Source organism: Gobio gobio (genome assembly GCF_949357685.1).
Source record: "Gobio gobio genome assembly, chromosome: 17".
Taxonomy (NCBI): Eukaryota; Metazoa; Chordata; class Actinopteri; order Cypriniformes; family Gobionidae; genus Gobio; species Gobio gobio.
Genome location: NC_137110.1, coordinates 50,605,063 through 50,621,431, shown reverse-complemented (window position 1 = coordinate 50,621,431; position 16,369 = coordinate 50,605,063). Strand labels below are relative to the sequence as shown.

The 16,369-nt window shown below is 33.4% G+C and overlaps 1 protein-coding gene across 1 annotated transcript; it reads right to left on the bottom strand.

Moving 5' to 3' along the window:
* Positions 1–1,980: 1,980 nt before the first annotated feature.
* On the bottom strand, positions 1,981–15,911 carry arfrp1 (ADP-ribosylation factor related protein 1). The gene is made up of 7 exons (XM_079840897.1): positions 15,583–15,911; positions 13,555–13,642; positions 13,392–13,474; positions 13,208–13,289; positions 9,106–9,176; positions 8,787–8,887; positions 1,981–2,558 (listed from the first exon to the last, which is right to left on the bottom strand). Exons 1-7 carry the CDS (start codon positions 15,673–15,675, stop codon positions 2,471–2,473), a joined length of 606 nt encoding a protein of 201 aa, XP_079697023.1. The 5' UTR covers positions 15,676–15,911; the 3' UTR covers positions 1,981–2,470.
* Positions 15,912–16,369: the final 458 nt, after the last annotated feature.

Genomic DNA, 16,369 nt, shown 5'->3' with positions numbered 1-16,369 from the left:
GAATAATTTGCACTCATGCTTATTAGTGAGATGAATTAATTTGACTGTTTTTACCTGATTTCTTTCACATTTTTCATGATTTGTATTGAATCAAATTGCCCTGAATTCAAACATAACACATGGTTTTCCAGTTCAATATTTCATATTTAAAACAAGACTGTTTTTTTGCAGCGTCACCCAAAGTGGCAGCTCTAATATTCCCGCTCTCTCGCAGCTTGACGGATGCGCGGTTACACAAGCCTTCATACACAATTCATGCTAGCGTGCGAAGCTCGGCTCGATTTAGCGTCTGTCCTGAAACAACTGCACAAGAGAAGCGGCGGATTTAAGCTTTAGATCATCTCTCCAGCACTTCAAGACAGAGACACGCAACACTACATATGAACATGTGCAAACATCACTGCTTATTCATATGACATCTGCGTATGAATATTGACCGATCGATGAGTTACAGTCACACCAAACATGTCTTTAAGTGTGGAGAGCAACATAAAGTCAGCAGAGAAATTATACACAGAAACTCAGAGGCTGCCAGAACAATTTGGGAGCAAAATGATTCTTTGACGCTTTGTTTTGCTGAAGTGTTTGTTGTTGTTTAATTGCTAATGCGACCTTTGACACCACAGACTGGACTAAATGAAGCTTTGCTTGGTCATTGGTTGAGCTAAACTGGTCTGATTGTGTTCTTACATTTTCTAAACTATAGCGAATAAACTGATGATGAGAGAGAAGAGTGTCTGAATACATTTAGGTTTGACTGTAGATCCTAAAGATGGCACACACACACACTCACGCACGCACGCACGCACCATACTCCTAAACCTACCCATCACACACACACACACACACAACCCATACTCCTAAACCTACCCATCACACACACACACACACAACCCATACTCCTAAACCTACCCATCACACACACACACACACACACACACACAACCCATACTCCTAAACCTACCCATCACACACACACACACAACCCATACTCCTAAACCTACCCATCACACACACACACACAACCCATACTCCTAAACCTACCCATCACACACACACACACACACACAACCCATACTCCTAAACCTACCCATCACACACACACACAACCCATACTCCTAAACCTACCCATCACACACACACACACACAACCCATACTCCTAAACCTACCCATCACACACACACACAACCCATACTCCTAAACCTACCCATCACACACACACACACACACACACACACACACACACACACACAACCCATACTCCTAAACCTACCCATCACACACACACACACACACACACACACACACACACACACACACACACACACACACACACACACACACACACACACACACACACACACACACACACACAACCCATACTCCTAAACCTACCCATCACACACACACACACACACACACACACACACACACACACACACACACAACCCATACTCCTAAACCTACCCATCACACACACACACACACACACACACACACACACACACACACACACACACACACACACACACACACACACAACCCATACTCCTAAACCTACCCATCACACACACACAACCCATACCCCTAAACCTACCCATCACACACACACACACACACACACACACACACACACACACACACACACACACACACACACACACACACACACACACAACCCATACTCCTAAACCTACCCATCACACACACACACACACACACTCTGTTATGATTCATTATGGAGGTCACAGATGTGATGCCGCCGCTGTAATAACACTCATAGCATGGGCAGTGTGTATCGTGTGTATTGTGTGTATCATGTGTATCGATTCTCTGGTGCCTTCATGTAAAATGCAGATCTCAGACGAGAGAAGGATCAATAAAACCCAGCCCTGATAGAAAAAGGCATTTCCTGGATTTGTAAGGGTTGGGAAAACATCTGTCGTGCAAATTAAACCGAGACACAAGAGCTTTGTTTTCCATCTCTGCTGTTTATTATAGAATCGGTCAGTAAGTAGAAATGAGGTTTGGGTCTTAAAAACAAAACAACATCTCGTGAGATTTAAGGGCTGATTTAAAAAAGAGAAGATAAAAACATCAGAGATCCAGACACAGCATAGACGTCACACTTTGGAGGATTCACCCAAAATAATATCATAACTTACATGTCCTCAGAATAACTGCATCCGCTATGCATTTACAGAAAACACCACACACACACACACACACACACACACACACACACACACACACACACACACACACACACACACACACACACACACACACACACACACACACACACACACACACACACACACACACACACACACACACACACACACACACACACACACACTCACACACACACACACACACACACACACACTCTCTCTCTCTCTCTCTTACACACACACACACACACACACACACACACACACACACACACACACACACAGAAATAATGTTCTATGTGATGTCTTTTTGTCTGGGTGGGCGGTGAATGTTCCGGATCACACACTTCACCATCCACTCAATGCCGTCATTCACCCCCTCCCTGAAAAACACAAGAAAGAGATTATGTTACTATTATTTATGGCATTTTATTTTCATATTTTATATACCCATTTTTTTATATAATATCTAAGTATCTCTGCCTACTTATTCCTCGGAGTGGAGGAAGAACAGGGATTATTATTTAATCAAGTAGTTTGACATTTATATTGCAATTTAACCACCATTATTATTTTTTAGCCGCGATTAATCGCATCCAAAATAAAAGTTTGTGTTTACATAATATATGTGTGTGTACTCTGTTAATGATTATTTATTTATAAATACACACACAAGCATGTATATATTCAAGAAAAAAATATTTTTATATATAAAACATTTATATTTATTATAGATTATATAAATGTATATACAGTATATCCATGCAAATATTTCTTAAATATATACATGCTTGTGTGTGTATTTATATATAAATAATCATTAACAGAGTACACACACATATATTATGTAAACACAAACTTTTATTTTGGATGCGATTAATCGCGATTAATCTTTTGACAGCCCTACATAGAAGACACTTTTAGATGATAAACTATTATATTATGTGTATTGTGTGTTGTTTTATGTATTGTGTGTTGTTTTGTGTGTGTTGTGTGTTTTATGTATTGTGTTGTTTTATGTATGTTGTTTTGTGTGTTGTTTTATGTATGTTGTTTTGTGTGTGTTGTGTGTTTTATGTATTGTGTTGTTTTATGTATATTGTTTTGTGTGTTGTTTTATGTATTGTGTGTTGTTTTATGTGTTGTTTTGTATGTATTGTTTTATGCGTATTGTGTGTTGTTTTATGCGTGTTGTGTGTTGTTTTATGTGTGTTGTGTGTTGTTTTATGTATTGTTTTATGCGTGTTGTTTTATGTGTATTGTGTGTTGTTTTATGCGTGTTGTCTTGTGTGTATTGTTTTATGTGTATTGTTTTATGTGTGTTGTGTGTTGTTTTATGTATTGTGTGTTGTTTTATGGGTGTTGTTTTATGTATTGTGTGTTGTTTTATGTGTATTGTGTGTTGTTTTATGTGTTGTTTTATGTGTATTGTCTTGTATGTATTGTTTTGTGTGTATTGTGTGTTGTTTTATGTGTGTTGTGTGTTGTTTTATGTGTATTGTGTGTTGTTTTATGTGTGTTGTTTTATGTATTGTGTGTTGTTTTATGTGTATTGTGTGTTGTTTTATTGTGTGTGTTGTGTGTTTTATGTATTGTGTTGTTTTATGTATGTTGTTTTGTGTGTTGTTTTATGTGTGTTGTGTGTTTTATGTATTGTGTTGTTTTATGTATGTTGTTTTGTGTGTTGTTTTATGTATTGTGTTTATGTGTATTGTGTGTTGTTTTATGCGTGTTGTTTTATGTATTGTGTGTTGTTTTATGTGTATTGTGTGTTGTTTTGTGTATTGTGTGTTGTTTCGTGTTTTATGTATTGTGTTGTTTTATGTATTGTGTGTTGTTTTATGTATGTTGTTTTGTGTGTTTTATGTGTGTTGTTTTATGTATTGTGTGTTGTGTGTTTTATGTATTGTGTTGTTTTATGTATGTTGTTTTGTGTGTTGTTTTATGTGTGTTGTTTTATGTATTGTGTTGTTTTATGTATTGTGTGTTTTATGTATTGTGTTGTTTTATGTATTGTGTGTTGTGTGTTTTATGTATTGTGTTGTTTTATGTATGTTGTTTTGTGTGTTGTTTTATGTGTGTTGTTTTATGTATTGTGTGTTGTGTGTTTTATGTATTGTGTTGTTTTATGTATGTTGTTTTGTGTGTTGTTTTATGTGTATTATGGGTATTGTTTTCTGTGTGTTGTGTGTTGTTTTATGTGTATTGTTTTATGTGTGTTGTTTTCTGTGTGTTGTGTGTTTTATGTATTGTGTTGTTTTATGTACGTTGTTTTGTGTGTTGTTTTATGTGTATTATGGGTATTGTTTTATGAGTGTTGTTTTGTATGTATTGTTTTATGTGTGTTGTGTGTTGTTTTATGCGTGTTGTGTGTTTTATGTGTTTTTTTGCGTGTTGTTTTACGTGTATTATGGGTATTGTTTTATGTGTGTTGTTTTATGTGTGTTGTGTGTTGTTTTATGTGTTTTATGTGTGTTGTTTTGCGTGTTGTTTAACGTGTATTATGGGTATTGTTTTATGTGTGTTGTTTTATGTGTGTTGTGTTGTTTTATGTGTGTTGTGTGTTTTTTTATGTGTTTTATGTGTGTTGTTTTGCGTGTTGTTTTACGTGTATTATGGGTATTGTTTTATGTGTGTTGTGTGTTGTTTTATGTGTGCTGTTTTATGTGTGTTGTGTGTTTTATGTGTGTTGTGTGTTGTTTTGCGTGTTGTTTTACGTGTATTATGGGTATTGTTTTATGTGTGTTGTGTGTTGTTTTATGTGTGTTGTGTGTTGTTTTATGTGTGTTGTGTGTTGTTTTGTGTGTGTTGTGTGTTTTATGTATTGTGTTGTTTTATGTATGTTGTTTTGTGTGTTGTTTTATGTATGTTGTTTTGTGTGTTGTTTTATGTGTGTTGTGTGTTTTATGTATTGTGTTGTTTTATGTATATTGTTTTGTGTGTTGTTTTATGTATTGTGTGTTGTTTTATGTGTTGTTTTGTATGTATTGTTTTATGTGTATTGTGTGTTGTTTTATGCGTGTCGTGTGTTGTTTTATGTGTGTTGTGTGTTGTTTTATGTGTGTTGTGTGTTGTTTTATGTATTGTTTTATGCGTGTTGTTTTATGTGTATTGTGTGTTGTTTTATGCGTGTTGTCTTGTGTGTATTGTTTTATGTGTATTGTTTTATGTGTGTTGTGTGTTGTTTTATGTATTGTGTGTTGTTTTATGGGTGTTGTTTTATGTATTGTGTGTTGTTTTATGTGTATTGTGTGTTGTTTTATGTGTTGTTTTATGTGTATTGTCTTGTATGTATTGTTTTGTGTGTATTGTGTGTTGTTTTATGTGTGTTGTGTGTTGTTTTATGTGTATTGTGTGTTGTTTTATGTGTGTTGTTTTATGTATTGTGTGTTGTTTTATGTGTGTTGTTTTATTGTGTGTGTTGTGTGTTTTATGTATTGTGTTGTTTTATGTATGTTGTTTTGTGTGTTGTTTTATGTGTGTTGTGTGTTTTATGTATTGTGTTGTTTTATGTATGTTGTTTTGTGTGTTGTTTTATGTATGTTTTTTGTGTGTTGTTTTATGTGTTGTTTTGTATGTATGGTTTTATGTGTATTGTGTGTTGTTTTATGTGTGTTGTTTTATGTGTATTGTGTGTTGTTTTATGCGTGTTGTTTTATGTATTGTGTGTTGTTTTATGTGTATTGTGTGTTGTTTTGTGTATTGTGTGTTGTTTTGTGTTTTATGTATTGTGTTGTTTTATGTATTGTGTGTTGTTTTATGTATGTTGTTTTGTGTGTTTTATGTGTGTTGTTTTATGTATTGTGTGTTTTATGTATTGTGTTGTTTTATGTATGTTGTTTTGTGTGTTGTTTTATGTGTGTTGTTTTATGTATTGTGTTGTGTGTTTTATGTATTGTGTTGTTTTATGTATTGTGTGTTTTATGTATTGTGTTGTTTTATGTATTGTGTGTTGTGTGTTTTATGTATTGTGTTGTTTTATGTATGTTGTTTTGTGTGTTGTTTTATGTGTGTTGTTTTATGTATTGTGTGTTGTGTGTTTTATGTATTGTGTTGTTTTATGTATGTTGTTTTGTGTGTTGTTTTATGTGTATTATGGGTATTGTTTTCTGTGTGTTGTGTGTTGTTTTATGTGTATTGTTTTCTGTGTGTTGTTTTCTGTGTGTTGTGTGTTTTATGTATTGTGTTGTTTTATGTACGTTGTTTTGTGTGTTGTTTTATGTGTATTATGGGTATTGTTTTATGAGTGTTGTTTTGTATGTATTGTTTTATGTGTGTTGTGTGTTGTTTTATGCGTGTTGTGTGTTTTATGTGTTTTTTTGCGTGTTGTTTTACGTGTATTATGGGTATTGTTTTATGTGTGTTGTTTTATGTGTGTTGTGTGTTGTTTTATGTGTTTTATGTGTGTTGTTTTGCGTGTTGTTAAACGTGTATTATGGGTATTGTTTTATGTGTGTTGTGTGTTGTTTTATGTGTGTTGTGTTGTTTTATGTGTGTTGTGTGTTTTTTTATGTGTTTTATGTGTGTTGTTTTGCGTGTTGTTTTACGTGTATTATGGGTATTGTTTTATGTGTGTTGTGTGTTGTTTTATGTGTGTTGTTTTATGTGTGTTGTGTGTTTTATGTGTGTTGTGTGTTGTTTTGCGTGTTGTTTTACGTGTATTATGGGTATTGTTTTATGTGTGTTGTGTGTTGTTTTATGTGTGTTGTGTGTTGTTTTATGTGTGTTGTGTGTTGTTTTATGTGTGTTGTGTGTTGTTTTATGTGTGTTGTGTTTGTGTGTTTTATGTGTGTTGTGTGTTGTTTTGTGTGTTGTTTTACGTGTATTATGGGTATTGTTTATGTGTGTTGTTTTATGTGTGTTGTTTTATGTGTGTTGTGTGTTTTATGTGTGTTGTTTTGCGTGTTGTTTTACGTGTATTATGGGTATTGTTTTATGTGTGTTGTTTTGTGTGTTGTTTTATGTGTATTATGGGTATTGTTTATGTGTGTTGTTTTATGTGTGTTGTGTGTTTTATGTGTGTTGTGTGTTGTTTTGCGTGTATTATGGGTATTGTTTTATGTGTGTTGTGTGTTGTTTTGTGTGTTGTTTTACGTGTATTATGGGTATTGTTTATGTGTGTTGTGTGTTGTTTTATGTGTGTTGTGTGTTGTTTTATGTGTGTTGTGTGTTTGATGTGTGTTGTGTGTTTTATGTGTGTTGTGTGTTGTTTTGTGTGTTGTTTTACGTGTATTATGGGTATTGTTTATGTGTGTTGTGTGTTGTTTTATGTGTGTTGTGTGTTGTTTTATGTGTGTTGTGTGTTTTATGTGTGTTGTGTGTTTTATGTGTGTTGTTTTGCGTGTTGTTTTGCGTGTATTATGGGTATTGTTTTATGTGTGTTGTGTGTTGTTTTGTGTGTTGTTTTATGTGTATTATGGGTATTGTTTATGTGTGTTGTTTTATGTGTGTTGTGTGTTTTATGTGTGTTGCGTGTTGTTTTGCGTGTATTATGGGTATTGTTTTATGTGTGTTGTGTGTTGTTTTGTGTGTTGTTCTACGTGTATTATGGGTATTGTTTATGTGTGTTGTTTTATGTGTGTTGTGTGTTTTATGTGTGTTGTTTTGCGTGTATTATGGGTATTGTTTTATGTGTGTTGTGTGTTTTATGTGTGTTGTTTTGCGTGTATTATGGGTATTGTTTATGTGTGTTGTTTTATGTGTGTTGTGTGTGTGTTGTGTTGTTTTATGTGTGTTGTGTGTTTTATGTGTGTTGTTTTGTGTGTTGTTTTACGTGTATTATGGGTATTGTTTGTGTGTTGTTTTATGTGTGTTGTGTGTTTTATGTGTGTTGTGTGTTGTTTTGCGTGTATTATGGGTATTGTTTATGTGTGTTGTTTTATGTGTGTTGTGTGTTTTATGTGTGTTGTGTGTTGTTTTGCGTGTATTATGGGTATTGTTTTATGTGTGTTGTTTTATGTGTGTTGTGTGTTTTATGTGTGTTGTGTGTTGTTTTGCGTGTATTATGGGTATTGTTTTATGTGTGTTGTTTTATGTGTGTTGTGTGTTTTATGTGTGTTGTGTGTTGTTTTGCGTGTATTATGGGTATTGTTTTATGTGTGTTGTTTTATGTGTGTTGTGTGTTTTATGTGTGTTGTTTTGCGTGTTGTTTTGCGTGTATTATGGGTATTGTTTTATGTGTGTTGTGTGTTGTTTTGTGTGTTGTTTTACGTGTATTATGGGTATTGTTTATGTGTGTTGTTTTATGTGTGTTGTGTGTTTTATGTGTGTTGTTTTGCGTGTTGTTTTGCGTGTATTATGGGTATTGTTTTATGTGTGTTGTGTGTTGTTTTGTGTGTTGTTTTACGTGTATTATGGGTATTGTTTATGTGTGTTGTTTTATGTGTGTTGTGTGTTTTATGTGTGTTGTCTTATGTGTGTTGTGTTTTGTATGTGATCTTCGGCTCTCCACTAAAGTGGAGCTGAACACAGCAGAGTTTCCACACACACACACACACACACACACACACACACACACACACACACACACACACACACACACACACACACACACACACACACACACACACACACACACACACACACACACACACACACACACACACACGGACCCTGATAAAGCACAGCAGGGCTGCACCAGACAGTCCCTCTTCCCGATTTTGGGAGCGCAGTCGCTGAAGGCCGTCTTAATGTCGGGAACAGACAGACAGTTCTGCAGACAGACAGACAGGAGCACAAGAGCAGCATTAGTGCAGTCACACTGAGCTCAGACTGAAGTGAAGGAGCACAGCGCCACCTACAGATGGAGACAGCGCCACCTACAGATGGAGACAGCGCCACCTACAGATGGAGACAGCGCCACCTACAGATGGAGACAGCGCCACCTACAGATGGAGACAGCGCCACCTACAGATGGAGACTCTCTCTCACCTCGACGTCCTGTTTGTTGGCCAGCACCAGAAGAGGAACTCCTTCCAGAACTTCACTGCTGATCATCTTCTCTGGATGGAGGGAACATGAAGACAATGATTCAGTTCAACTTTTGGAATAAACCGCCCAAGCTCCAGCCAATTAGAAAGTCAAGTCAGCTTTATTTCTACAGCGCTTTATACAATAGAGATTGTTCCAAAGCAGCTTCACAGAAAATAACAGGAACCAAATATGAGAGAAATTCACAATCTCCTATAAAGCATCTCTACAGAAGATGAGAGTGACGTTATTCAGATCAATAACTGAGCAGATGTTGTAAATTATATTTACATACAATAAATTGCAACAATTTCGTCGCTTACAGTGAAAGCCTATTGTTTTTTTTTTACTTAATCATATTAAATATATAATAATAAAATATAATAAAATAGGCCTGTATGATTTACTTTAATGCTATGAAAATGAATAATATTTAGTTAATTATTAATAATATTATTGGTAATTATATACAATAAGGTTCCATTAGTTCACATGAAATAAATACTTTCAATAAAATTAATTTTATTTTAATGTTTAGTTCAATTTTTATTTACATTAAAATTGTAATCTCTTAATATTATTTAATGGATTTTTATTATATAATGTTAAAAATGATTAATAAATACTAACCATGAATAAAAAAAATAAAAATAGCAATTAAAAAATAAAATAAAACAATTAAATAAATAAAAAAAAAATAATAAAAAAAGATTGATTCTCCCAGTCTCTAAAATGAAATAAAAAAAACAATAAAAATAATAAAATTAAATTAAAAAAATAATAATAATAAAATGTAAAAAATTAAATATAAAAAAAGATTATGACTCTCCCCGTTCCTAAAATAAAAACAATAAAACAATAAAAAAAATAGTAATAATTTTTTTTATAAAAAAACATAAATTAAAAAAAAAAAGATTATGACTCACCATTTCAAAAAAAAAAATAATTAAAGAAATAAATAATAAAATTTAAAAAAATTTGTATAAAAAAGTAATAAAAAAGATTATGACTCTCCACATTCCTAAAATAAATACAATAAAAACATTAAAATAAAAATAGTATTTAAAAAAACAAAGTAATTAAAAATAAAAAACAAAATAAAAAAACATAAATAAATAAAATATAAAAGATTATGACTCTCCCCGTAAAGTAAAATAAAAAATATAATAAAATAATTTAAAAAAAATAGTAATACAAAAATAATAATAATAATATAAAAAAAATATGACTTCCCATTTCTAAAACAAAAAATACAATAAAAAAATTAAATAAGATTATGACCCTGCCCGTTTCTCTCTGCCACATCTGATACGCATCTGATGGATTTCTTTAAGCACTTCAATTTCCACATGTGAAAGTGACTGAGATCATCTGGATCAAACAATGAATCAATAACCGGGACCAGGGCTGATTCCGCCTGCAGTTTCTGTGTTTACGTGTGGATTATGGGTTTTTTTTGTACTTAATCATATTAAATATATTATAATAAAATTAGTGCTGGGAATCGATAATTCTTTTTACTAATTAATAGCATTTTTTTTCTGTAATTAATCGCTATTAATCGCAAGTTTTTCATATTTTAAGTTTTTGATATTGTAATAATTTCAGTTACTCTCCAAATTAATGTATAAACAATTTAAAGGCTGCATATTTTAAATATGTGTTGTATTATCATGTTTTTATGAATGAAGGCCAGTGTCACTGAAGTCTCTATGAAACATTAATGACGTTACATTACAGTATAACTGAAAGATGACAATCTCAACATTTATTAGGCTTTAAAAAACAACTTTTAATTAAAGTGAACTTAAAACAATCTTTACATAAACCCAAAATAATAAATGTTATATTTACCCATTGCCTTCCCTGATAGACATATACAGAAATGTAATAGTTATCAAACACCTTTCTTAACTGCTTAAATAATAAATGAAATATAGATTAATCATCATTAAAGCTACACTTTTCTCTGTTCCCGTTGTTCTTTGATGAACATTAATGACATCATCATCAGTGCTCCTGTCACTTTAAGAACAGCCGCGCATCTCATTTCCTCACAACTCTTTAAGTTCATTTAAGACGTTATTTAACAAATTTAAGACTCCAAATATGAGAATACTCAAAATTCTCTGTGTTGTTGTTATTGTTTGTTCAAGAGCAAAAGAGAACTCAATGTGAGCAGGAGACTGACGCCAGTGTGTCTGTCGAGTGTGTGTGTGTGTGTGTGTGTGTGTGTCAGAGTGTGTGTGTGTGTGTGTGTGTGTGTGTGTGTGTGTCTGTCGAGTGTGTGTGTGTGCGAGTGTGTGTGTGTGTGTGTGTGTGTGTGTGTGTGTGTGTGTGTGTGTGTGTGTGTGTGTGTCAGAGTGTCCCTCGATTAGCTGACATGAGAGGCAGCCACACAGACAGGACATTGACAGACATACACACACAGACAGGACATTGACAGACATACACACACACACACACACACACACACACACACACACACACACACACACACACACACACACACACACACACACACAGACAGGACATTGACAGACATACACACACAGACAGGACATTGACAGACATACACACACACACACACACAGACAGGACATTGACAGACACACACACACACACACACACACAGACAGGACATTGACAGACACACACACACACACACAGACAGGCCATTGACATACAGCGTGTTCTCTTGTGTCTTGTCGCGCTTGGAAGCATTTACATGAATATGAGCCTGATCATGTAATGCTAGGCAAAAATGGATATAAAAACGGACGCTGCGTTAAATATTTTTAATGCGTTAAGCTGAAAAAATTAATCGCCCGCATTTACGCGTTAATTTGCCCAGCCCTAAATAAAAAATATAATAAAATAGGCCTGTATGATTTACTTTAAAGGGTTAGTTCACCCAAAAATGAAAATTCTGTCATTAATGACTGAGCCTCATGTGGTTGGACACCCGTCAGACCTCCGTTCATCTTCAGACACAAATGAAGATATTTTAGTGTAAATCTGATGCTCTGAAAGGCCTCCATTGGCTCAATGCACTTTACACTCTCAAGACCCTTAAAAGACACTAAAGACTAAAGTTACAAAGTCCATCTCACTACAGCGGCTCTACAATAACTTTATGAAGACGAGAATAGTTTTTGTGCGCAAAAAAACCCTAAATAATGACTTATATAGTGATGACGATTTCAAAACACGGCATCATGAAGCTTCGAAGTGTTATGAATCAGTGAGTCGATTCAGCAGTTTGGAGCGTTATGAATCAGTGAGTCGATTCAGCGGTTTGGAGCGTTATGAATCAGTGAGTCGATTCAGCGGTTTGGAGCGTTATGAATCAGTGAGCCGATTCAGCGGTTTGGAGCGTTATGAATCAGTGAGTCGATTCAGCGGTTTGAAGCGTTATGAATCAGTGAGCCGATTCAGCGGTTTGAAGCGTTATGAATCAGTGAGTCGATTCAGCGGTTTGAAGCGTTATGAATCAGTGAGTCGATTCAGCGATTTGGAGCGTTATGAATCAGTGAGTCGATTCAGCGGTTTGAAGCGTTATGAATCAGTGAGTCGATTCAGCGGTTTGGAGCGTTATGAATCAGTGAGTCGATTCAGCAGTTTGGATCGCCAAATTTCAGCAGTTTGACACGCGATCCGAATCATATATAAGTCATTATTTAGGGTTTTTTTGCGCACAAAAACTATTCTCGTCTTCATAAAGTTATTGTAGAGCCGCTGTAGTGAGATGGACTTTGTAACGACGTCTTTAGTGTCTTTTAAGGGTCTTGAGAGTGTAAAGTGCATTGAGCCAATGGAGGCCGTTCAGAGCATCAGATTTACACTAAAATATCTTCATTTGTGTCTGAAGATGAACGGAGGTCTGACGGGTGTCGAACGACATGAGGGTCAGTAATTAATGACAGAATTTACATTTTTGGGTGAACTAACCCTTTAATGCTATGAAATGGATTAGCTGCTGATGTGATGTGCAGATGTGATGTGCAGATGTGATGTACAGATGTGCAGGTTCTGATTGATCGCCTGATGCACCAAAACTCACCGAAAGCATTCTTGGACTCGCCCAAGCGCTCCTCATCGGTGGAGTCGATGACGTAGATGACGCCGTGAGATTCAGCGTAGTACTAAAACACCGTAAACATGACATTAGACAGATCACTGAGTTCCTGGCTTTATATAGAGAGCGTTCAACATGTTCACAATGAAATCTAAATCTTCAACGTCACCTTGTCCCACAAAGACTGAAGCTCTTCCTGTCCTCCAAGATCCCAGAACATCAGACGAGCTTTTCCCACATCAATGGTCCCGACTGAAAGGGACAGGAAAAACAAGTAAACCCACGGCTTTATCTGCATTTACTCATTCAGTCTGACCGCACGCTGCACTCACTGTTGAGGCCGACTGTAGTCGTGATCTTCGAAAGGTTCATGCCCTTGTAGTTTTTGCTGAATTTCGTTTTGGTTTGTTCCAGAAAGGTCTACAATATTCAAGAAAAACAACAGATCAGTCTCAAAACTAATGAGCTGCCAACAAAGTGCACCTTTGAGCATCATATATTTAGTCTAGGAATTAAATAAGCAAAAAATAGGTGTCAAAACCTAGTGTGCAACCTAACTAGTGAGAATATTAGTCTCATATTATAGACTAACAAGGTTTAGACGCCACGGACCCCCATCCTGAAATTTACAAGACATTATAAACACTACAAATTAATATTATATATCTAACATTAGTTTCTATTAAGTTACTTTATCATCACTATAATAATGTACTATTAAAGTATAATTTATTTATTTAAATCCAATTTATATTAATCGTTAATTGAATAGATTAATCTTTTTTTTGTTTAATCACATTTTAATAATTTATTTTAATATAATTTATGTACTTAATTTAATATATATATCCATTTACATTTGAATCTAATTCATTTATTTACATAATTTTTTCAAAAAATGTCTCTACAATTTTAAGCAAATTTATAATGAATTAATTAAGCATTTATTTTTGTTCATGTTTTATATGTTAACTCAACATTTATTCACTTATTTTTTATTTTAATCGTATTTATTATTATTATTATTTAGATATCTGTCTTTTATTAACACTACAAATTAATATTATATATCTAACATTAGTTTCCATTAAGTTACTTTATATATATATATATATATATATATATATATATATATATATATATATATATATATATATATATAATATATCACTATAATAATGTATTATTAAAAGTATCATTTATTTATTTAAATCCAACTTGTATTCATTTATATTAATCGCCATTTAATAGATTTATTTGTTTAATCACATTTTTATTCATTTATTTTAATATAATTTATGTACTTAATTTAATATATATATATATATGTCAATTTATATTTAAATCTAATTAATTTATTTACATAATTTTTTCAAAATTTTCTCTCTACACTTATTTAATTTATAAATAAATAATTAAGCAAATGTATTTTATTTTTATTACTTATTTTGTTCATGTTTTAAATGTTAACTCATCATTTATTCACTTATTTTTTATTTTAATTGTATTTATTATTATTATTTAGACCTCTGTCTTTTATAAACACTACAAATGAATATTTTTATTTTAATCGTATTTATTATTATTATTTAGACCTCTGTCTTTTATAAACTCTACAAATGAATATTATATATCTAACATTAGTTTCTATTAAGTTACTTTATTATATATCTTTTCTACTCACTCTATTAAAAGTATCATTTATTTATTTAAATCCAATTTATATTCATCGTTAATTAATAATAGATTAATAATCTTTTTGTTTAATCACATTTTATTCATTTATTTAATATATATATATACACACACATTTATATTTTAATCCAATTCATTTATTTACATAATTTTTTCTAATTTTCTCTCTACACTTTTAAGCACATTTATAAATAATTAAGCAAAAGTATTTTTTTTATTACTTATTTATTTTTTTATTTTAATCGTATTTATTTATTTAAATAATTGCGGGCCCTTAGGGTCCCTGGACCCCGGTTTGAAAACAGCTTTAATGGGGCATTGCAGTCTTAAAGGGACAGTTCACCTAATAATAAACATTCTGTCATCATTTACTCTCCCTCAAGTTGTTCTAAACCTATGAGTTTATTTCTTCTTCTGAGCACAAAATATATTTTTGAAGAATGTCTGTAAACACACAGTATTTTATTTCCATACTATGGAAGTCAAAGGTGCCCACAATTTTCATTTTTGGGCGAAATATCCCTTTAAAAGCTGTTGCACCCTACCTAGACAGCACCTTCCAAGTTGACTAACTAGGCAAGGTTGTTGTGTATCGTAAGCCCAAAATGTTACTCAAGCAAAGCTGGTTTTATCGACTGAAAGTGAGGAAATAACTCTAGTCTTACCGTTTTCCCTGCATTGTCCAGGCCGAGGATCAAGACACAGTACTCGTCCTTCTGGAACATATATTTGTACAGACCCGATAATAAAGTGTACATCCTCGATAACAGACTGTTTACCAGCTCACATCACAAACACAGGTGAGTTAGCTTAGCTTAGCTGCGGCGCTAAAAACAACGCAAGCAGTCGCGCGCTCCCGTGAAGATTACGGTAGAGAACACGGGCTTTCTTCTTCATATAATTACAAATATGAATTGAGTGAATCAGACGTAATTCATGAGACTCTGGTTTTCGTGGTATCCATGTTGGCAGCGGTCAGTAATCGGCGCTTCCTGGGAAGTTGTTGGCGAATTTTAGTGCATTGTGGGAAATGTAGTTCATCTGTTCGGTGGGAAAGACTGACAGATCTTTTAACTACACTATTTACACTATTTAACTAATTACTATTTATTTTATATATATATATATATATATATATATATATATATATATATATATATATATATATATATATATATATATATATATATATATATATATATATATATATATATAATGACAACAGACAAAAATAATTGTATTTTAAATGTTATTAGAATTTTATTTTAGTCATATTAGAAGAGTAGGTCATGGGGACATCCCAAAATAATTACTGCACTATTGCTGCTCTGTCTTCAGTTTAAAACTCATGAATCACAGTTGTCAGGTTTTTCGCTTTACACACACACACACACACACACACACACACACACACACACACACACACACACACACACACACACACACACACAC

Coding starts and splice junctions, on each gene's coding strand:
- arfrp1 (XM_079840897.1), bottom strand. CDS start 15,675: ATGTACACTTTATTATCGGGTCTGTACAAATATATGTTCCAGAAGGAC. Junction 9,177..13,207: donor CGAGTCCAAGAATGCTTTCG/GTGAGTTTTGGT, acceptor CCCTCCATCCAG/AGAAGATGATCAGCAGTGAA. Junction 8,888..9,105: donor CCAACAAACAGGACGTCGAG/GTGAGAGAGAGT, acceptor GTCTGTCTGCAG/AACTGTCTGTCTGTTCCCGA.